This window comes from Dryas octopetala, chromosome 6, assembly GCF_963921425.1.
Source record: "Dryas octopetala chromosome 6, drDryOcto1.1, whole genome shotgun sequence".
NCBI classification, from domain to species: Eukaryota; Viridiplantae; Streptophyta; class Magnoliopsida; order Rosales; family Rosaceae; genus Dryas; species Dryas octopetala.
In genome coordinates, this window is record NC_141371.1 from 6447514 (window position 1) to 6469770 (window position 22257).

The 22257-nt window shown below is 37.0% G+C and overlaps 2 protein-coding genes and 1 pseudogene across 2 annotated transcripts; 2 read left to right on the plus strand and 1 right to left on the minus strand.

Moving 5' to 3' along the window:
* The first annotated feature begins 3709 nt into the window (after window positions 1–3709).
* On the plus strand, window positions 3710–6021 carry LOC147281711 (exocyst complex component EXO70H1 pseudogene; annotated as a pseudogene).
* A 1374-nt stretch (window positions 6022–7395) lies between these two features.
* On the minus strand, window positions 7396–10277 carry LOC147281712 (putative pectate lyase 4). The gene is made up of 5 exons (XM_086247243.1): window positions 9879–10277; window positions 9216–9567; window positions 8924–9134; window positions 8746–8814; window positions 7396–7835 (listed from the first exon to the last, which is right to left on the minus strand). Exons 1-5 carry the CDS (start codon window positions 10141–10143, stop codon window positions 7596–7598), a joined length of 1137 nt encoding a protein of 378 aa, XP_086103369.1. The 5' UTR covers window positions 10144–10277; the 3' UTR covers window positions 7396–7595.
* Window positions 10278–13641: 3364 nt separating this feature from the next.
* Window positions 13642–17324, plus strand: LOC147281713 (ankyrin repeat-containing protein ITN1-like). The gene is made up of 4 exons (XM_086246734.1): window positions 13642–13883; window positions 14139–14705; window positions 14907–15316; window positions 16236–17324. The coding sequence occupies exons 1-4, from the start codon at window positions 13847–13849 to the stop codon at window positions 17055–17057; spliced, it is 1836 nt and encodes a 611-aa protein (XP_086102860.1). The 5' UTR covers window positions 13642–13846; the 3' UTR covers window positions 17058–17324.
* The last annotated feature ends 4933 nt before the right edge of the window (window positions 17325–22257 follow it).

Below are 22257 nucleotides of genomic sequence, written 5' to 3' on the forward strand. Positions count from 1 at the left end.
GGCCAGCTTATAGTTCTAAGAACTATATACTTTCTTCAGTCTCTGGTTTGACTTTTGAGAAGCTCCTTCAATCCCTTCTTACAAATGCATGTCCTTTTTAATTAGTCTTTTCATTCAAAAAATGACATGCTCTTGTAAGAGGGGGTTCTGAGGAATGTATTGATTCTATCTAGTTTTAATGGTAGACTACGTATTTTACTCTTCAATATCTATGATAATAATTTCATTCTCACCCTTCTGGTAGCTAGCTAGCTTCCTAAATTGAAAAAGGTTTGCGTTACAAGACTTATGAGCAAAAGGAATATTATTGAAGAATATTTATCTAACTTTATGTTGATACATGCGTGCATGTTCTAGACACTGCCTGATCGATCGAGTTCGTCATCTAAAAAGAGTATTTAATAAATTATTATTGTTGTATATAAGTTTAATGGGTTATATATCATATGCTTAAATCAGTTTATTCTCATGCCGACCCAAAAATTATAATGACTAATTAAAAAAGGAAATCTAGCTAGCTAGATAGGTAGTTATAGCTACATATGAAACATCGATGTGTTTAATTTGTATAACCTAGATACGCGTCTTGTTTTCCTTAATTAATTGTTCATGATTCCCCCACTGCATGCCCCAACTGATTATGCCATGCAAGCAATTAAGTGTCCTTTGTTCATTTCTGTAATTAAATTAATAACATATATATATATATAATATATCATATAAGGATATGCAGAAAATAATTAATATTTATAAAAACGAGTAATTTGTAAAACATGTGCCAAAGCCAATTACTCGTCTAGAATCCGTACATATTGGATCGAAATATAATCTAATTGTATCACATGGAAGAAAAGATGGTAGCGGGTGGTTGATCCAACCTTATTAGGCATGCACATAATGGCCAAGCAGCCAAACGACACCACTGCAGACAAAAAGCTCAACTATATATCGCGTTTCATCAGAGAATAATTAAACAAAAAGGTGATCGATCATTCTCTCTACAAATAAAACAAATAATAATAATAAATTATGTTTATAGAAATAATTGTGATTATGACATGTGTTTGAATGGGTCTGGAATCTCTTAAATAAAATTATTTGAGAGATTCCTTAACGGAAGGGGCCTGATTGTCATATAGGGCCCTTCTATTAAGAGATTTTTTAAATAAGCTTATTTAAGGAATCACTCAGGGGCCCAGTCCATAGAGTATTTTTATAATCGGAATCATCTATTTTTTTGGTCTCCATTGAAGGATCATTCTTGCAAAAAATTAGGAAAATCGGAAACCATTTGACCGTTGATTAAATGATCATAATTTCAAGTGTTTATCAAAAATATTTTGTTCTTCTATTTGTTTCATCACAATTAGATATCTTAATAATTTTCGCTTTGTTTAATTTTTTGTAGAAATGATATTTGAATAAACACCAACAAAAAAGACGGTTTGGATCGTTAAAACACAACATTGAATGGGTCTCATGAGGGATTCCTTAACGGAAGGGCCCTGTATGCAGGGCCCTTCTATTAAGAGATCCCGTAAATAAGCTTAATTAAGGGATCACTCATAAGGCCCACTCCATAGAGTATTTTTATAATCGGAATCATCTATTTTTTTTTTTGTCTCCATTGAAGGATTATCTTTGCAAAAAATTAGAAAAATCGGAAACCATTTGATCATTGATTAAATGGTCACAATTTCAAGTGTTTATCGAAAACGTACATTTTGTTCGTCTATTTGTTTCATCACTACAATTAGATATATTAATGATTTTTTATTTGTCTAATTTTTTGTATAAATGATATTTGAATAGACACCAACAAAATAGACGGCTCGGATCGTTGAAATACAATATTGAATAAGCCTCATGAGGGATCCTTTAAATAAAATTATTTGAAGAATCTTTTAACGGAAGGGGCTGTATTGTCATATATAGGCAAATTATGTAATTAACATCAATAATACTAAATTAAAGCAACTATGATTTTTGATGCATAATCATCACGTGCTAAAAAATTCTTCATAGAAGTTTCTGTTTCATTTTTTTCTTCTTTTAACTTGTATATATTTAGATTCATGTTGCAACTTGCAGCATATATACAACAACATGCAATGCCCTCTTTTCATGGCTTTGAACATGACTCGAGTACTAGTGTACTTCCCTTGACTACATATATGCAAAAGTGAATATATGCATACATGTGTATAGAATATAGCTTGTTTTGTGGAATTGTGGAACCTAGCCATCATACTAATAATTACAATGATCGACTTGGTAATTTTTTAATTGTCTGCATAATAATATATGTCATATGGGCAGTGGACAATGTCCAAATATATAGTGATGCAATTGGAATAAGAATGTCAAAGTAATTAGATATGGCATGGGCATATATGGATGATTTCTTTTCCTACTATTGTAGTTTGGATTCCATTCCAATTGTATGCGTGGAAATTTATAAGAGGGTAATGGAAGTGGGAGTTATTATTTAATAATTAGGAAGACGAATTGCTCACATTTCATCTTGAAAGGCATGTAAATGATCATTAGCCAAATATTTCAGTCTTACATGACATAGGACTTTAGTCCTGCAAGAAAAAAGGGTGTCCAAGCGTTCGAGAAGGAACCTATGAATCCTGTTACTTCTAATTCCGATATAAAAATGAGGATAGCCTATTATGTGTTTATATTTTATTATCACGTGATAAGTATGTTATGTTCAATAAAAATTGTTTCTCATTCCATGGAAATTTTCTCTTAATTTCAATTAAGTACACGTTTTTATCCTACAATTATTGAATTATTTGTCCATGATAATTCGTTAAGAATTATAATAGTTGTGAATTATTGTACATAAAACCCCCGCGCCCCCCCTCCCAAAAAAATAAGAAAAGAGAAAGCTGTAAATTATTTAACTGCAAAGGTGAATCTCCAATTTTAGAAATTATACAAAATAAATTTGAAATTAGGGAATGATACGTGTGTAGCAAGTATTATATACTTTTCTTGAATTTTCTCCTCCTCGCTCGATCCATATACATTCCTATTTTGTGTTTTCTTCCTTTCATTCTGTTTTTTATTTGGTGGAAACGTCATGCAATATTCATTCATCATTTGGACTGGTTATTGAGTTATTACACGCCTTCTAAAATGATATATACGCTTACGTCCCATATGCCATATGAATTATATATGAACCAACTGAGGATATTGGAATATTAGTGACGATCCAGACTAAAATTCCTTTTCAACATAAACCACTAAGTCCCAAAAATCAGGTCAGCCAGACTCACAAGTAAAACACAATTCAAAAAACAACAAAACAAAACGCACCCACCGATATAATTGCAAAATAAAGTGAAAAGCAAGCAAACAAAAATCTCTTTTTTAATTTTATTTAAAGTTATTTAACTTCTATCTCATTTATTTGGATCTCTGTTTTTACGGAAAATAGTTCTCTGTTTTATTGTCACAAAAGTAGGCTACATATTGTTTTGGGGATAGTATGAAATTGCTGTTTCAATTGTCAATTGTAACGCGTCAGAGTCAAATGCGTGGCTTTCGTTTTATATGACTCCTAACAGTTTTAAAGTCAAAACACACGTTTCCTCTTTAACTCTTTTACAAGCAAACGGCGTCGTACCTTCATCTCTCAGTCTATATATACCCCCACACCCCAGTCCCCAACCAAATCAACACAACTAAATTTTCTCCAGACACAAACCGAGCTCGTAGCTCATAGATAATATCTGAGAGCTTCATTACATTAACTTTCTCTCCAATTCGTCTAAGATCTAATTAAAATTGAAAATGCCGACAAAAGGAATGAGGAGCATCTGCTTCCACTCCAAAACGGCGTCGTTCTCCATCTCCCGCACCTCCTCACCTGCAAGAGCCTCCGTCTCATTCCCAACCCCTCGTCGCCCTATTGTGCCCAGTAACATGACTGACGTGATGATCTCGGAGATCGTCGAAAACGCCGCCGTTTTGGTCATGAAGTGGAACCCGGAAGCCTCCTCCTACGCCAAGGTCACCTCGCTATTCTACGAGAGCAAAAAAGAAGCCCAGCAGTTCATCAAGCGCGTGAACGACCTCCAGAAAGCCATGCACTTCCTGGTTTCGGAGGACCCCACCTCCGAAAAACTCGTTCACGCGCAAGGCCTCATGCAGGTAGCGATGAAGCGCCTGCAAAAAGAGTTCTACCAGATCCTCTCCACCAACCGGGCCCAACTGGACCCCGAGTCCGTTTCGGCCCGGTCCTCCCGCGCCTCCACTCGGTCCTCCACGTCGGACTACGAAGAGTATGACGGAGGCGCCACCACAGACGACGACGTTAAATTCGCAGGAGACTCCATCAAAGAAGTTGAACAAGTGTCCTCCGTGGCCATGGCGGACCTCAAATCCATAGCCGAATGCATGATCTCCTCCGGCTACGCCAAGGAGTGCGTCCACATATACAAGATCATCCGAAAGTCGATCATCGACGAAGGAATTTACCGTCTCGGAGTTGAGAGATTGAGCTCTTCGCAGATCGCCAAGATGGAAAAGGAGGTTTTCGAGCTCAAATTAAAGAGCTGGTTGAATGCGGTCAAGATCTCCATCTCCACGCTCTTCAACGGCGAGCGAATCCTCTGCGACCACGTGTTCGCGGCCTCCAACTCCATTAGAGAGTCTTGCTTCACTCACATAGCCAAAGAAGCCGCCACTATTCTTTTCGGTTTTCCTCAAGTGCTCCTCGCCAAGAGCAAAAAATTGGCCGATCCCGAAATGATATTTCGGCTGCTCGATATGTACTCCGCGATATCGGAAAATTGGCCGGAGATCGACTCCATATTTTCATTCGAATCCACTGATACCGTCCGATCGCAAGCGGTCGCCTCGCTCATCCGACTCGGTGAGTCGGTGCGCACGAAGCTATCGGACTTCGAATCCACCATCCAGAAGGAGACGACCAAGTCGCCGGTCGCCGGGGCCGGAGTCCACCCTCTGACTCTCAACGTTATGAACTACCTCTCTCTCCTCACCGATTACAGCAACGTCCTCGCCGACATTTTTATCGACTGGTCTCCTCCAGCGAAATTATCGATGCCGGGGTCGTACTTCGATACTCCTCACTCCGACGAATCGCCGGCGCCGGCGATCTGTCTCCGCATGGCCTGGCTAATGCTCGTCTTCGTCTGCAAACTGGACGGCAAGGCCAAGCACTACAAGGACGTTTCGCTCTCGTACCTCTTCCTCGTGAACAACCTCCAACACGTCATCTCCAGGGTCCGCAGCTCGAACCTCCAGTACCTCCTCAGCGAGGAGTGGATTGCGAAGCACGAAGGGAAAGTGAGACAGTTCGCCGCAAACTACGAGCGGTTGGCGTGGGAGAAGGTATTCGCATCATTGCCGGAAAATCCAACGGCGGCGATTTCTCCAGAGGAAGCGAGATTAATTTTCCGAAACTTCAATTTCAGCTTCGAGGAGGCATATCGGAAACAGAGGTTGATTGTCGTACCGGACGCGAAACTCCGAGACGAAATCAAGGTGTCCATCGCGAAAAAGCTCGTGTCGGTTTACAGGGAGTTTTACGATACGCATAGGCTAACGGTTGGGGCCGTGAGAAATGTGGCGCTGTATGTCAGATTTACCCCTGAAGATGTTGGAAATCACTTGTCGGACCTGTATTTTGGGACCACGGACTCGAGTAGTTCCTCGCCGCATACTTCGTCCTCGTCATCTTCTCATCGGCGGAGTCGTTGAGGGCTAGCTCTGAAGTTTTTTTTTTTGCGGCGACGTTTTTGTCTTAAATCGCCGGTTTTTCCCGATTTTTACGGAGGTATATATATGTTGTGTGTAGAAGCATACGTCAGACAGTTTTAATAAGTTAGTTGTATAACGACTTTTTGAAAGACGCTTTTACCTGGAGTTATACTATCACCCCTGTGTTTTTTGTAAATTCAACAATTGCCCCATGTGTTCAGATCCCTTTTACATTATCTCCACAAGTCACTTATTCATAGCCTCATAGGTACAAAACTTGAAGGTAAAATCCATACATATGTGCCATAGGAATCAATTATATGCGGGTCTATAACGTTTGAAACCCAATTTGTATTTACAAAGTTTGAATTTACCATTTGTTTTATACCCGATTAGTATTTAAAAGGTTTGAACTACTCGTCTCATCCTTTTATCATTCATTTAACAAACTTTAATTTCTTCTATATTTGTAACCTATTTGAAAGAGTGAGCATAGTCTGCATCATGCTACATGTAGCTCAAAGTTTACCAGAACAACCTTACGACTTGTACCTTCAATTTGATCGTGACCCCCAAAAGGCTGGTTCCCTCTCTTCCATGGGTTTAATTGTGAAAGCATTGGGGAAATTCATCATTTAAAGAAGAAAAAATAAGACACTTTTTATTTTTTGTCAAATGGGAGATATGGTTATTGGTGGCTTATACTTTTGTTTTTATTTGAAAACAAAGAAGAATGAATATATGGTTGTTGGTTGCTGATGGATTTTGTAAAAGCCTCAATTAATTATGTAATAAAATAGAAAATTAAGTAGGAGAAAAGCCTCAACCACATATTATCCCAATTATTTTGAAAGTGTTGGAGTCTGGACAAAAATATAGAACCGCAAAATCTTGTGAAGAGGTGGCGTGACAAAAACACATGCACGGTTGGTTCATTCATCTGTTGTGTCCTCTCTCCTCACTCCTTGGCGGTCTTGGGTTTGAAAAACAGAACATATTGCATTTGACAAATATTTAAAAATTTGAATGAAGGTTGGACATTTTCCAATTAAAATACCAAGTCAACTTAGAACTGCTGTTGATGTGGTAAAAGTAAAATAGAAGTTTCTACCCATGATTTGTAGAGAGGATTAGATGGTCTGAAGAATCATAGATTAATGTTTAAACAACATCATACGTTTCCCTGTAAGAAATTAGCTTGACATGCATTCATTGACATTGTTGTGGACGTGTGGTGATGCATGCACCCATTATTTCCTTAAAGTCAGTCTGATAAAAATTTCCAAGAGTATATGACCCAACATTTGACTAATAAAACTTCTATAAATGCATGTGGATTACTATTTCAAGTTTTCAACACTTTGTTTTCTTTTATAATTTATGTATGCTTGTGGCTGTGGGTATAATCTCAACTCTCATTACTATTTATTTGTTATTTTGGAAAGATGGAGGTCAGAGGCCCAACAAAAAGCTAAACGCAGATGGATCTGGGTAGCAATCCACAGTAACAAAGCCCAACTAGTGTGCAAGCTGCTTTTAAGCTTGGGCAGATCATTGGATGCATATACTGATATACATCCCCCTTAACAGTATAAGAGGTCAAATGGGTCAAAGGAAAAGCATGCTCATGGGTCCAATTTATCCAACAGGTAAAAGAAGTGCACAATGACACATATTCATCTTTGTTATTGCTAATTAGCCTAATTTCACACGAATAACATACTGGTAAAGTTACACACAAGAAAGACATCAGGTAGAGTAAAGAACTATAGATAAAACACAGAAGACAGAAAATTGAAGATTACATAAAACTTGGGTGTTTAATGGAACATTAACTTTTCTTGAGCCTGCTATGCTGCCCCTGTCTGATCAGCTGGTCGTGGAACGCTCTGCCATCCGGTACACTGTTGGAGGACCTGTTTAAGAGTATCCAAGGGAGGTCCCGCCGTCCATGTCTGATAGTGTTGGCTAGGATGAAACATGCTGCTATATTCACCACCTTCGGGCATTAACCCTGCTTGAGTTCCAGTTACAAATAGGTCCCCTTCAGACCTAATGCAGCCAGTAATTGCCACCTCCTTGTCTGCTGCCTATATAAAAGCCATAGTAATCAACAATTTATTCTCATTATGCTAAAGTACATTTCAATGGCCATATGTTGGATGAATTAATGTAGTTTCAATTATACAAACAATTTTAGTACAATATCCAACTCTCAAGAACTAAAGGCTGCCAAGAACATATCCTCATTCGTCGAGTGTTGCACTGGATTAATGGGATAAAACCTCTCAGCATTTGTGTTCATGTTCAATGGTTCTTGAACTAAATCTACTCAACATTCAGTACCTCTATCTAAAGAACAAAAGCAGGTTAACAGAACTTTATGGACTTACTCACCATTCAGACCAAACATCGTCTTGTGAATTAAAAATTACCTTCACATATCATCTATGACCACAACATATGCCTAACCATTCCCCTAGATATCCAAATTTTATTTCATAAGTATGGCCCTATCCTGATTAATTTGTCCAATGTCCATTTAGACAAAAAAAATTCCCAGTGTCTAAAATTCCTAAGTTTTTCTTCCAAAATTATCTCACTTTTTTTCCAATTTGAAATCAGCCTGTTGGAATTCTGGAGGTTTCTTTGAACCCCTTGGAAACTGATAGCAAATTCCAGTGGTTATGAGCTAGAGTAAGGGTACTATAGGCTATGAGTTTTTATGAGGACGAAAGCGTATGGCCATCATGGTCAGAGTAACGAATTATAGATCTGGAGGTAGGATGAGAAATGCTAGGAAAGACACCAAATGTCAGGCTCCTAACAAGTGTTATCAAATATATGATAATATAACACCCACGCACTATTGCAGGTTACTAATAATACGATATTTCTAGATCGGTTTCTGAATCTGACATACTAAATAAAACTGCAGGTTATACAAGTCAGAGATCATAAAGACACATAATAGGCAAATAAAAATGAAAAGGGACATACCTTCTCAGTAAGGTACTTAAACGCCACTTTCTTCTGTCCTGCTTCGTATATATTGCATTCAGAGTATATCTGGAGTGGAAACATAATAACATATTAACCTCATATAGGATAACATCCTTGGTAAACTTCAAATATATTTAAGCCAGTATATAATAGCCATTGGTAGTAGCATTATCACCTGTGCTTCCACACTGGCACAAACAGCATATATGCCCCAGTTTCGGGTGTAATTGTTATATAGGTGTACTTTCCCAAATCTAACACGAGGATGCCGCTGTCGGGACCCATCAAAGAAACAGTGGTGAATGGTAACCCGAATGCATCTGTCATCAATATGAGAGGGGTCTCCTCCAATTAGCATCGTCTTATCATGCTGTGAAAAATGACACCTGCATAATGGTGAAAGACATGAACTTAAAATTCTACAAGAGTAAAAGGGCTTAAATTCCAACATGGGGGATTCACCTCACCTCGAAATTGTAATATCTGTGCTTCCTCTGGTGATATCTATAAGTCCATCATCATAATCACGAAGGCTGCACCGATCAATCCATAAGTGCTTAGAATTGGGTTTTATTTGAATGCCATCAACATCCGGTCCTCTACCACCTTCAAACTCTAAATTGCATACAATCACATGTTCACATTCCTTCAGCCTCAAACCCTTCCTTGTAAGCTTAATCCTCTGACCCCGACCATCAATCGTCTTATACGATGATACATTCAAGTAAGATGAGAGATGGATAGTGCCTGAAACTTCAAAGACAATCCACAGCGGTTCTTTCTTACGACATCCTTCTCTAAGTGACCCAGGACCATCATCTACAATCAAATAAAAATGAGCAAATAAATTTAAGCTTCCAAGCACTGAATTGGGTTTATGTTTAAATCCCACAATGGCTGTACCATAAGCAAGTTTTTTACAAACGCATTTACAAAGCAGAACCCATAAGCAAGTTTACTTCAACAAATTGCCCATAAAAATACACTAAAACTACCATCAAACAAGAAACACACATACACCCACAACTTCAAAACCCAAAACAAACACATTTACAAAGCAGAACCCATGAATTGAAGCTACTACAGGTATAGAATACACACACAGTTTACAATTCGATCAAAAGGGTTACCAGCTAGAGTGGTAACGTGGTAAAGGGGACCGTGGAGGCCACCAATTGCGAGGCGGCCGAAGCCCTCGGCCTGGGCAGCGAGGGATCGCAAGCTGGAGTCGACATGAGCGTATGGCAGGGGCACAACCATGGTGATCTTGTTAGTTGAGCTGGGGATTTGTGCTGCTGCTGCGTGATCGGACGGTCCATATTTAAAGGGTGGAGCGGGCGTTATGTCCGAGATGGGTCCGTTACGGTGTTTGCGGTGGCCGTGGGAGTTGCCCATTTATGGCAGAGTCGTTATCGAGCTTTTAACTTATTAAGCTGTGATTATGAGGGAAGCTAAAAAAACCGAAGAAGCTCCGACTCACATTTATTCTAGATGGACTCTACTCTCTCACACGGTCACACTCACTCACTGTTTATGCCTCACTTTTTCCTCTTCTTTGTGTCGGTCGGATATTTAAAACTTAAAATTGTTCCATCGGAGAAATAGAATCCGAGTAAACCGACCGACATTTATTCTCTGAGGAAGGCAACACTCAACGAATTTTATTGTCATTTAAGAACAAATTTAATTATTATTATTAATTTTTTTTTTGGTTACATTGAAAGTTAGATGTGTACAACAGTACAACCAATCGGCCGGGCAGTGGTGTAGTCCGAAATTAATCATAATAAAGGCATAATAATAATAATAAAATTTCACCTTCTCACTATAATTTAATAGAAAATTTTTCAAACTGTTGTATTTACTTATCTTAGCTTCTTGATAATAATTGCTGTGAGAGCTAATAATAGTTAATAAAAAAATATTTGCAATTTTGTGTCGTCTTCATTTTTTTAGCAAACATAAAATAAGTATTCAAATAAAAAATCAATTAAAATAATTCAAAGAAACAAACACAACAAGTCAATAGCCAAAAGCACGCACAAACTAAAATAGCACACTATTTACATTCAAATAAGAAACTCATCTTCTAATGTTCATGAAAAATAAAATCTTTTTTTTTTTTGTCTAAAAAGATAATGAGGTCATACCCAAAATGTAGGAGTGAAACAACCTAACTATTGGGGTCATGTGACTCCAATGCCCCCACTATGGCTCCACCATTGGGCCCGATTAAGCTCGATCCATTTAAGACGAGTCTAATCATGCTTTATATCATCTTCGGACAATCCTATTTAATAATTAGGTCATTTTAATATGATCCAATTGTTCTAAACCTTAAGACTCTTACGACTCATGACACAAGCCTATTTGAGTTTGTGTTAGACCTTAGGGCTCATTTGGTACGTCGGACTATACTGATTAATTTTTGTCGGATAATATTAATCTATTTCGAAAAGTACTGATTGTTTATCCATAATATTATCAGATGTTTGGTATTGTTCCGGATAAACAGTCTAACTAAGTTATATTGTGTTTGGTGCTTCGCCGGATAGCAGCAAATCAGACAATTTTTTAAATTCTTTGATAACTTAGTGGAAATTGAAGAAAAACACCGTCCAATCAAAACTTTGAAGAAAAAAATCATAACCTAATTCCCAAAAATATGTAATAAAAGGAATTATTGAATAAATCTAAAAAAAAGGATAAGAAGAAATAATCAGACACCATGCATAGAAGAAGAAATATATAAAGAAAGATAAGATGAAAAGAGAAGAACATAGAAAAAGCAAGAATAAGCATATTGGAGAGAGTATGAAAGATAGAGAGATAGAGAGTGAGAGATGGTTACCTGGAGAATAGTGAAGAAAATAACATGTGGAGAAAATAGCAGAGAAGAAGATGAAAATAGTGTCTGTTGGTTTTTAGCGTGTTTTTGTTTTCCTAATTTTTTTTTTTTATAATTAAGCATGTATTATCTAATCTCAGGTGTATGAGTTGTATTAGTTAATCAGGTAATGAGAGTATTAAAACTCCAGTCCAGTTTACATAGTCAGGTAATTAATTAAATAATACAAGTTGACATCAAACAACTGACATACACTATTTTACTCATATCTAGAGTCTAATACGAAGTACCAAACATGCCCTAAATGAGTTGGCTTGATTATTCATTTAAATGATAGTGTTCATTTTTTAAGAATTGCTTAAGCAGGCTCAATTCCAAGCTAGTGGTGAGCTTAGGCCAAGTCGACCCATGTTGGGCTTAAGTTGGGCCAAGTTAATGGGCTCAATAACTTAACCCAGTTTGGCCCTTATGTTTAAGTTGTGCTTTGATTTGGCCCACCTAAAATCATGCAAAATTGGGTTGATTAACAAGCCAAACCAGTCTCACGAACTCTAATCTCAAAATATCTTCAAGACTTCAACATAATTTACTTTAGAAATAGAGAGTGCTCATCTATGAGTTATTTAATCTTGAGAGGGATACATATTAAAAGTGAAGGGTTGAAATATGTTATCAAGCATCTAAATATGTATATATATAGAGTTAATTACACTTACACCCCCTGAGGTTTATCACTTTTTCACATACACCCCCTGAGGTTTTAAAACTGTTGCATATAACCCCCTACAAGAAAAAAAAATAAATAAAAAAAAAATAAATATTTGTATTCAGGTTGGACCTTACACCTTGAATAATCTTATTAGGCTATTTAATCCCTTAGCATGCTTTTTTGCATAATTTCTCATCATTTTCGTCTCATTATAGGGGGTTATATGCAACAGTTTTAAAACCTCAAGGGGTGTATGTGTAATAATTGAAACTCTAGGGGGTGTATGTGAAAAGACGATAAACCTCAGGGGGTGTAAGTGTAATTAACTCTATATATATATATATTTTCTAATTTCTCACGTGCCATCATTTCATGTTTGGAGATAGATAAATTTGAATTTAAAATCTCTTTTAAACTAAAGAAAGAGAAATATCATTAAAACTAATAACTAGTTAGTAAGTTAATTTAGAATTAATTAAAAACCGAACTAAGTCAAGGAATTATTCATAAGCGCATATCTATCTTAATATAAATTATTTTTTCACTAATAAAAAAAGTTGAGTGTTTCAATTGACCTCTACATGATAAAATTTAGATGAACAATTCACCATGATATATTTAATCTATACATAATATCATGACAAATGGATACAAATGCATGATATATTTCACTTCTACTTAGTATAAACTTATATACTTATATGTGAAAATGAATAAATGATCACACTTAAAAATTTGGGTTAAATACAAAAATAATCCACAAACTTTATAATGAATCTCAATTTGATCAACTAATTATAAAAAGTATCAATTTGGTCCACAAACTTTTTAATTTGTACCAAAACAGAACAAACGCTAACTTTCATCCAAAAATTAACGGAATTGGTCACATGAAAATGTGATGAACGAATTGAAATACCTCTGAAAATGTGGTCACTTGCTGTGCACATGATCACTTTTCGTTAAATTTTTCGATAGAAGTTAACGTTTGTATTGGTTTGATACAACTTGAAAAGTTCGTGGATCAAACAGACACTTTTTATAATTAATGGACTAAATTGAGATTCACTGTAAAGTTTGTGAACCATTTTTGTATTTAATCCTAAAAATTTTGTTTTTTTTTTCTGTTACATCTTATTTGGTGGATTAAACTTACGTGGCAACCTGGTGGGTCGAGTGTGGTTTGACCCCGGGAGCAGGCCCTGTGGCGCCAAAATGGTAAAGACCCGGCTCAGCTGGCAATCTGGCATCAACTTAACGACTTCCCTATCAAAAATAATAATAAAAAAAATTAAAAAAACATAACGACCTCATTTTTCTTTTCTTTTTAAAAAAACCGAAAGACTCCCACCAAATACTTTGCCCGTGATTGGCCACCCGCACCGCCCTCCCAACTCTCCCAACCTAGCCACCACACGGCTCCTCTTCCTCGCGGAGCTTCCCTGCATTCAAAACCCTAATTCCAATATTCATTTTTCCCCAAATTCAATCATTCTTTTTTTGGGTATAAAAATGAGTATATAGGGCCTCCCTTTTCCACAATGCATATCCGTTTGGGACCCGGAAATGAATCATCAGGTACTCGATTATTCACCATTCTCATTCTCTCTCTCTCTCTCTCTCTCTCTCTGTGTTTCATGTTCGTTTGCGTTTGGATGCTGAGAATGTGCTGGAAAAAGAAAGAAAATGGAAGGGGAATTGAATCGAATTCAATTCTATATTCCGTGATCGCTTATTTTTCGTTTCTCAATTCAGAGTATAAGATCCAAATTTTGGTTAATTTTGATTTTGATGGAAATGTTAAAATTGGGAGTTTATTTGATGATTTGTAAGGAGGTGAGAAGGACCTGGAGAAGGGGCTGCTACAGCCTTCAACCCCGGGAGCGGTCTCGGAGCCGCCGCAGTCGCCCCACACGTCGAGGCCGACTCTGTATTTCTCGAATTCCAGTAAGGCCCTGCTGGTTTCGAACTCTGGCAAGGCCCTGCTGGTTTCGAACTCCGGCAAGTCTCTGCTGGTCTCGAATTCCGGGAAGCGGATCGACCAGTTGGGGAAGAAGAAGTATGTGAAGCAGGTGACCGGCCGCCACAAAGACACCGAGCTCCACCTGGCGGCGCAGCGGGGCGATTTGGGCGCCGTGCAGCAGATTCTGGGTGAGATTGATGCCCAGATGGTGGGGACGCTCAATGGGTATGAGTTTGATGAGGAGGTAGCTGAGATAAGGTCAACCATTGTGAATGAGGTGAATGAGTTGGGAGAGACGGCGCTTTTCATTGCGGCCGAGAGGGGCCATCTTGGTATAGTGGAGTTGCTCCTTCCTTATGTGACTGAGGAGGGCATTTTGTTGAAGAACCTGTCCGGTTTCGATCCATTGCACATTGCTGCAAGTCAAGGACACCAAGGTAACCATAAGTTAGATGTTGCTAATTCAGTTATCTATGTGTTTATGAAAGGCTTCAAATGGAATACATATATTTCACTACTTGATTGTCTTCTGTTTTTCATTTATAGTATAGTATAGTTTCGTGCAGTTTTGTTCTTGAACAGCTGGTAAATGTTTCATTACTGTGTGTCCCCTCAGTTCAATAACTAGCTTTATGCAGCCATTGTCCAGGTGCTGTTAGAGCATGACCCGGGTCTTAGCAAAACAGTTGGCCCGAGAAATGCAACCCCTCTTGTATCTGCAGCTACAAGAGGGCATACAGAAGTGGTTAAAGAATTACTATACCAAGATTCGAGCTTGCTGGAAATACCTAAATCCAATGGGAAGAATGCATTGCATCTTTCTGCACGGCAAGGGCATGTGGATATTGTGAAAGCTTTGCTTGACAAGGATCCACAACTAGCAAGAAGAACCGATAAGAAAGGACAGACTGCTTTGCATATGGCTGTAAAAGGTGTTAGCTGCGAAGTGGTGAAGTTGATTCTCAACATGGATGCAGCTATTGTCATGCTCCCAGACAAGTTCAGAAATACAGCATTACATGTGGCCACCAGGAAAAAGCGGGTAGAGGTATGTATTTTCGCTGGGAGGGTACTTTTTTGGAAATGATACAAAGAAAGATGTCTATGTTCACAAAAGAAAAATTCCCCTCTAATGAGTTTTATAATCATTGGAGTTATACTAATGAACATAGAAAAAAAAAAACCTAAAAAAAAACTTTATAAATAGAGTAAAAGCTCTCGACAAAACTCTAAATGAGGAATCCCTTGTTCTGAATGTACTCGAAGAACGAACTAGATTGTGTAATGATAAGACTAAAAAATAATGCTTACCCCAAATATATGATCCTTTCTTGAATGGACCCTATTGCGTACGAATCAAATTTTTTTTTTTCACTCTCAATCTTAAATGAAAATTCTATAAAAAATTACATAGAAAGAGTTTGGATAAATAAGATTAATGATATACTTCTTATTAGTAATTACCTAGAATTTCAACAAAAAAAAAGAAAAACATTTGATAGAAAATCATTAGCAACAGAAATTAGTTATTTATTGAACTTAATCAATGAATTTTCTTTAAAATCAACATCAATTTTAAATTTTAAAAGATTTTTTTTAGTTCCCGAACACGAACAAGTAAGAATTGATTCAAAAGATTAAAATTTTTATTCGATGCAGTTAGAACTGTTCCCAACGATAAAATGATTAAAAAAAATCGATTGGAATAAAAGAAATTAATAAAAAAGTTCCTCGATGGTCGTTGATTAATTAATGGTATAATTGTTATATTCTTGTTTTATGGTGAGCTACTTATTCAATTTAATCAGTTTGTCTTTACAAGTTCCAGCCATATGATTAAGGATGCACATTAGGTTGAGATGACCTAAGACCTTGTTTTGCCAATAAGTTTTTGGATTGATCTTTAATTAACTTGGGTTGAGCTTGCTTAACATCTTTAGCAATTCAATTTCTCATTATGCTTGCAGATAGTGAATGAGCTGTTGCTCCTTCGTGACACAGATGTGAATGCTTTAACAAGAGACCAGAAAACACCCCTTGATATAGTTGAAGGATTTCCATACTCTGAAGAAATCCAAACAATTAAGGACAACTTGACTCAGTACGGTGCTGTCCGAGCAAACGAACTTAACCAGCCACGAGATGAGCTTAGAAACACTGTGACAGAGATAAAAAAAGATGTTCATAATCAGCTTGAGCAAGCCCGCAAAACCAACAGGAGTGTTAGTGGAATTGCCAAGGAAATCCGTAAGCTACAAAGGGAAGGAATCAATAATGCCACTAACTCAGTCACAGTGGTTGCTTCGCTCATTGCAACAGTAGCATTTGCAGCTATGTTTACAGTTCCTGGAGGTGATGATAACAAAGGGATGGCTGTGGTGGTGGACAGTACATCATTCAAATTGTTCTTTATTTTTAATGCGGTTTCACTCTTCACATCATTGGCTGTTGTTGTGGTACAAATCACCCTTGTCAGGGGGGAGACAAAGACGGAGAGGAGGGTTGTACAAGTGATCAATAAGTTGATGTGGTTGGCCTCTATCTGCACCACAGTAGCCTTTATTTCGGCGGCATATATAGTTGTTGGTCGACATAATTTGTGGGCTGCAATCCTTGTCACATGTGTAGGGGGAGTTACAATGGTGGGAGTTCTTGGTACCATGACATATTATGTGGTGAAGTCTAAAAAGATGCGTAGAGTGTGGAAGAGAGAGAAGATTACAAGAACCAATTCCTCCTTGTATCAATCAGAGTCTGATTCAGAAGTCAATCGTATTTTTGCCCTTTGATGATAGTCTGGTTTATAACTAGCCTCTGGTTCTGTGTCTGACTTTATACACATGAGGGAGAAAATCGAAACAGGAGTAGTTGGGTCATAAGCGGTTCTATGCTATAGATACAAAATTCACGGACCATTAATGTAATAGCACCGATGAGTGGTTTTTTTTGAAAATGAATTTTTGGGTGTTTCACGGATTATAAAATTTTGGAGCAAAACTGTTGATGTCCTTGAATCTTCAAAGGCAGCAACTGAGAATTATCATTTGTATATTATATGCGTGATATCAGTCTTGATTTGTAACTTATATAGGTTTCATTACAGGTGATATGCTATTTGAATATGAGAATAGGTAGTGGTTTGTTGATTAGTTTATCAAAATTTTGAATGTGACTATTCGACATGATTTGACTGACAAATGTGAATGTATCTGATAAGTGAACGAAATCTGAAGCATTACATTTTGTGCATGCAATCAGATGGTGGTAAAAGAATGTATTATAGTGGAAGTTGCTCGAATTTATATATACATTGAGTTTCCTCCACGGATGTCTCTGGTACAAGTTTCCATTTTTATTTCTACTTTTCCCTCATATTCACATGTTTTTTTCTACTCTAATCGCTAAAATGCTATATTGTATGGTTATAAATTAGTCATATATGTTTAGTATGGTTTATCTTCAAAGGATGGTCAAACACAAACAAACTAATAGAGGACATAAATTAAAAGACAAATATAATTTTATGGTGTACATAGAGTTATAAAAGTTATTGTATAAAGTGAAAAGCGACCCAAATTTATAATATACAAAGTATAATTAACCCTAACGTGTTTGTTATTAATTGAGATGGTATAAAGACAACAAATTGATTACTTTATATTGACTCCATGAATCCTGCAATTTATGTTGTGTTACCAAACATTTATGCTCAAGCAAGGAGATAGGATGCTGTAAACCCTATTCCTATTCCACGTCTTAACATGATTAGACCTATATATTAAAATTGGTTTTTTTACATTTTACTCGCCTGAATTTTGGACTTAATCTCATTTCACGACCTAAAAAAAGTTTGTGTCAATTTACGACCTGAATTAAAAATTTGTTACAATGTACCACATCTAGCTAATTTTATATAAACTTTTGTTAATGTTGGAATCTTTGGTCACCCCAACCGATGTGTTGCACCGTAATGCAAGGGACGTTATCATCGAGGTGACTAGAGTGTTACGAAGGGTATGTGTCTAATTTTTTTATTTGCTAATGAATATGAATATTTTGTCTAAACATTTTATTTATATAGAGGCTAGGAGTAGAAAGGATAGGAAACTTTGGCGTGAAATGGATGGGGATGCTTCCCTACGCTCCATTTAGAGCTCAATTCAACGGTTTTGATGTAGCTACTGAAGCAAGTAATTTACACACTTTTAGGGCTTGTTTGACAGTGCTTTTAGAAGGCTTAAAAGCGTTTTACTTATGTTTGACAAAAAAAAAAAATTAGAAGCGTTTTTAGATTTTAAAAGCACTTCGAAGCGCTTCCGGGTGAAGCACCTACATTTCCTTAGGAAGTACTTCCAAGTATATTAACAAGAAGCACTTGAAATTTTTTCAAAAAAATCTATGAATATCTAACAAAAGCGCTTCTAGTGAAAGCGTTACTGAGCAAAATTGCTTCTTACAAAAGCACTCTCAAATAAGCCCTTAGACTTCCTTGATCATCATCCTATATATAAGTACTTCTTAGTCTAACTACCCTTTGATGGCCCAATAGCATTTTTCTATTTTTAATTTATGTGCATTTCATATCCCCATAGGATACCACCTGTCATCCCCCCTTTCTCATTGACTCTCTCTCTTTCTCCCTCTCTCTCTCTCAGATGGGAACACTCATTATCACCGATGAAAACACTCATTTCAGCTGTCCATTCAGAGATGTACTCATCTGAGCTTAGCTCACTACTGATCCTGCGAGACTCTGAGGGTGAGATGTTGCTTCAATGGCTATTGATGAAGCTATTGATGAAGGGAATGCTAAAGCTTTCTTCAATGCCTTCTTGGGTTTTGTTGTTAAGGGTAGTGTTTGAGCTCTGAAGGATCTTTTGGACCATTTGTAGGCGAGGAGGGAGGTGAAGAGGAAGGAGTTTTCCCTTGTAAAAGAGCTCATCAGCTGGGGAAGAATTGGATTCTTTGTCATCATGAGAAGCTGAGGACAAATGGAACTCAAACTCTCTGGTTTGTGGTGGAGAACCAATGGAATAAGAGAACAAGTAGGAGGAAGAGCTTACTTCCATATCTATTTAGTCTTCATCTGTACGATCACTTGAACCTTGGCTTCTGGCCATCTCATGTGACACTGCTTTCTCCCTCTCTCTCCCTCTGTGTGTGTATGTGTGTGAAGATGCTTATGGGGAGCAGAACTTGGTGAAGTTAGAGGCAGAGCACCCTTTAAACTATGTATGTTACCAAGTTAGAATATATAATACTAAAATATTTTCAAAAGCCTTTTTTTTTTTTTTTTGTGCATATCTTGAATGCTTCCAAGTACCAAAATGCAGAAAGAAAAATATTATAAACTTTTTCCCCTGCTGAGTAGCCACACAAACTGAACCTTATGATATTAGTGTTGTTTTATTTTGGGCCAGAGAACACTAATTTGTGGCTTCTATAGCTTCATATCACAGTTTTATGACTTCCCATAATACTACAGAACATTGATTTGTAGCTTCCATAGATTCATAGCGGATCCTTAGAAATTATAGTTTTTTCTTTTAAAAGGAGGGTTTCAAACAGACCAATTTCTGATACATATTGCTTATAATGAGTTCAAAACCATCCAATCAGACTTTTATAATGCATTGGACTGTAGAGCGTGATTAGTGGATGACATTGCTGGAATTGAACACCCCCATGTATGTTCTCTTAGTCTTGATAGATAATGAATGCATTAAGTCAAAGTGTTATCTTTCAATGTGTGTGTCTTAGTAGTAATTTGCTCTCCTTCCTTCTTGTCATTATACTACTAATTTATGTTAATATTTCTGTATAATCCGGTATAATGCAGGTTTGAAGAAGATTGAGCTTTGCACAGGTGGAACCAACACTGGCAATATATTAGCAGCTCCTCCGGCGTTCGTTAATTATCAATCCATATTAAGCTTCATCTCCCGACAACTTTGTAATTTTTTATTGCTCTCTGGTGAGAGATATACTGAGTATTCCATGCATGAGATGATCAGACTTCTATGTTTTTCCATATGTCATGCTGGTATAATTTGCATAAAGAACACCTAATTGGAACATAAGGAAATCATTGGAAATGGATGTCAAGGAGGCAGAGCAGGTTGTTATAGCTAAACCTGTTGCTTCAAGGCCTACTTGTTCCAACTTTAGGTCCTTCAGGCATCTTCTTGCAGGTGCTATCAATGCCTCGCCCTCTAATGTATCTTCTGAAACTGTTGTTCCTGCCATCAGATCAAAGACTGTGAGGTTCAAAGCCAATGGTGACTCATGCCGTCACTAGATTGGTTTCGTCCCAGGTGACCTTAATTCTACTAAGTGCTCTTCTCTTTTTAAATTTCTTTTCTTCTGATTGTTGGTGCCCAAAATTTCAGGCAGAGTTCTCAAAATCAGATAACAAGTCATCTGTGGTATACAAACCATTGGCAAAAGTTGTATCACGGATTCACGGGCTACTGTTTCTGTCTTAGCAAATATGGTCAGTAGCTAGATATTGCCTGTTTGTAATTGAACCTTTCCTTTCCGGTATAAATGTGGTTTTTTAAGTAGTTAATACTATCTGCTCATGAACCTATGGCCTATTCAATTAATGTGCAAAGACATGGACTTGGAAATGTGGTGAAATATTTGAAACCTCAAATTTGAAATAACTCTTTTTATTTTTACCAGGGAAACTTCAATACCAGTCATCAACAAACACAATCATCAGTTGAGGCTGGAGTTCAACATCCAAACCAAGATTATCAAAATTTTGAATGTGACTTTACTCCATGATTTGACTGACAAATGTGAATGTATCTGATAAGTGAAAGAAATCTGAAGTATTACATTTTGTGCATGCAATCAGATGGTGGTAGGAGAATGTATTATAGTGGATGTTGCTCGAATTTATATAATACATTTGAGTTTTCTCCAAGGATGTCTCTGGTACAAGTTTCCATTTCTACTTTTCCCTCATATTCACATGTTTCTTGTACTCTAGCTAATCGCTAAAATGCTATATAATTGTATTGTTATAAATTAGTCATATATGTGAACTTTCCTTCTACTAATGAGGTATTGGTTACAAATTCCATGGTGTTTAATGAAGAAAAAGCTTTTACGAGAAAACACAGGAAGATAGTTTTGAGTCAAATTGACTATTGAGCGTCTTGTCCATGCAGAACTTAAGCTTAGAGGCAATATTCCAAAAAGAGGATTCAAGATGTTGACAATGTTTCTGCAGAAGGTACAGTTTGCCTTCATCTCTTTGCGCTCATTTTCAGGTCAATTTAATAATATGTTTCAAATAATGACTTTTGGATGATTTGGTAGAAAGAAAGAGAGAAAAACAAAGATCTGGCTTGGACATTGTTCAAGAGGCCTCGGGCTCTTAAGCATTGAATGCTCAAATTTGATCCATATGTAATGGCAGTGATTAGTTGGGTTCAGTCCCAAATAACCAATTTGCTACATTTGCAACTTGTGAGTTGATAGGTTGAACATACCCTCTAAAGAGCTGCATGTGGTTTGCAAGGCCTCATGCATTTATGATTCTATTTTTACTTCCTCTTGAGCTTGAGATTATTGGGAAGCTTGTACATTTTCGAATAGTGTTGCGCATTTTCATCTTTCTGATTTATCAAGCTAATATTGACATTTGCTTTGGTGCAACAAATCTGGTGGAGGGTGATCCCTTGGCTTGAGTGGCATCTTTTCATGCACTATGGAAGCACTGGCATCTTTTTATTCACTGTTTGTCAGTGAGAAAATGTTCCATGGCTCTACAAGTGAGCAGGTGAGATTGTGTATTAATTAAGTTTCTAAAGTAAAGTGCTTGAATTGACCCCATTGATAAAGCACAAGTAATCATGTATACCATGGGATCTGACTATCTACGTCAATGCTTGAACAGAAAAACAATGCAGATGTGTCAAGGAATCCACATCATGGAAGAGAAAAGCCATTATTTTCTAATTTATTGTCCGCTAATTA

Coding starts and splice junctions, on each gene's coding strand:
- LOC147281712 (XM_086247243.1), bottom strand. CDS start 10,143: ATGGGCAACTCCCACGGCCACCGCAAACACCGTAACGGACCCATCTCG. Junction 9,568..9,878: donor CCACGTTACCACTCTAGCTG/GTAACCCTTTTG, acceptor ATTTGATTGTAG/ATGATGGTCCTGGGTCACTT. Junction 7,836..8,745: donor TTAAGTACCTTACTGAGAAG/GTATGTCCCTTT, acceptor GCTTTTATATAG/GCAGCAGACAAGGAGGTGGC.
- LOC147281713 (XM_086246734.1), top strand. CDS start 13,847: ATGCATATCCGTTTGGGACCCGGAAATGAATCATCAG. Junction 13,884..14,138: donor ACCCGGAAATGAATCATCAG/GTACTCGATTAT, acceptor ATGATTTGTAAG/GAGGTGAGAAGGACCTGGAG. Junction 15,317..16,235: donor CCAGGAAAAAGCGGGTAGAG/GTATGTATTTTC, acceptor TTATGCTTGCAG/ATAGTGAATGAGCTGTTGCT.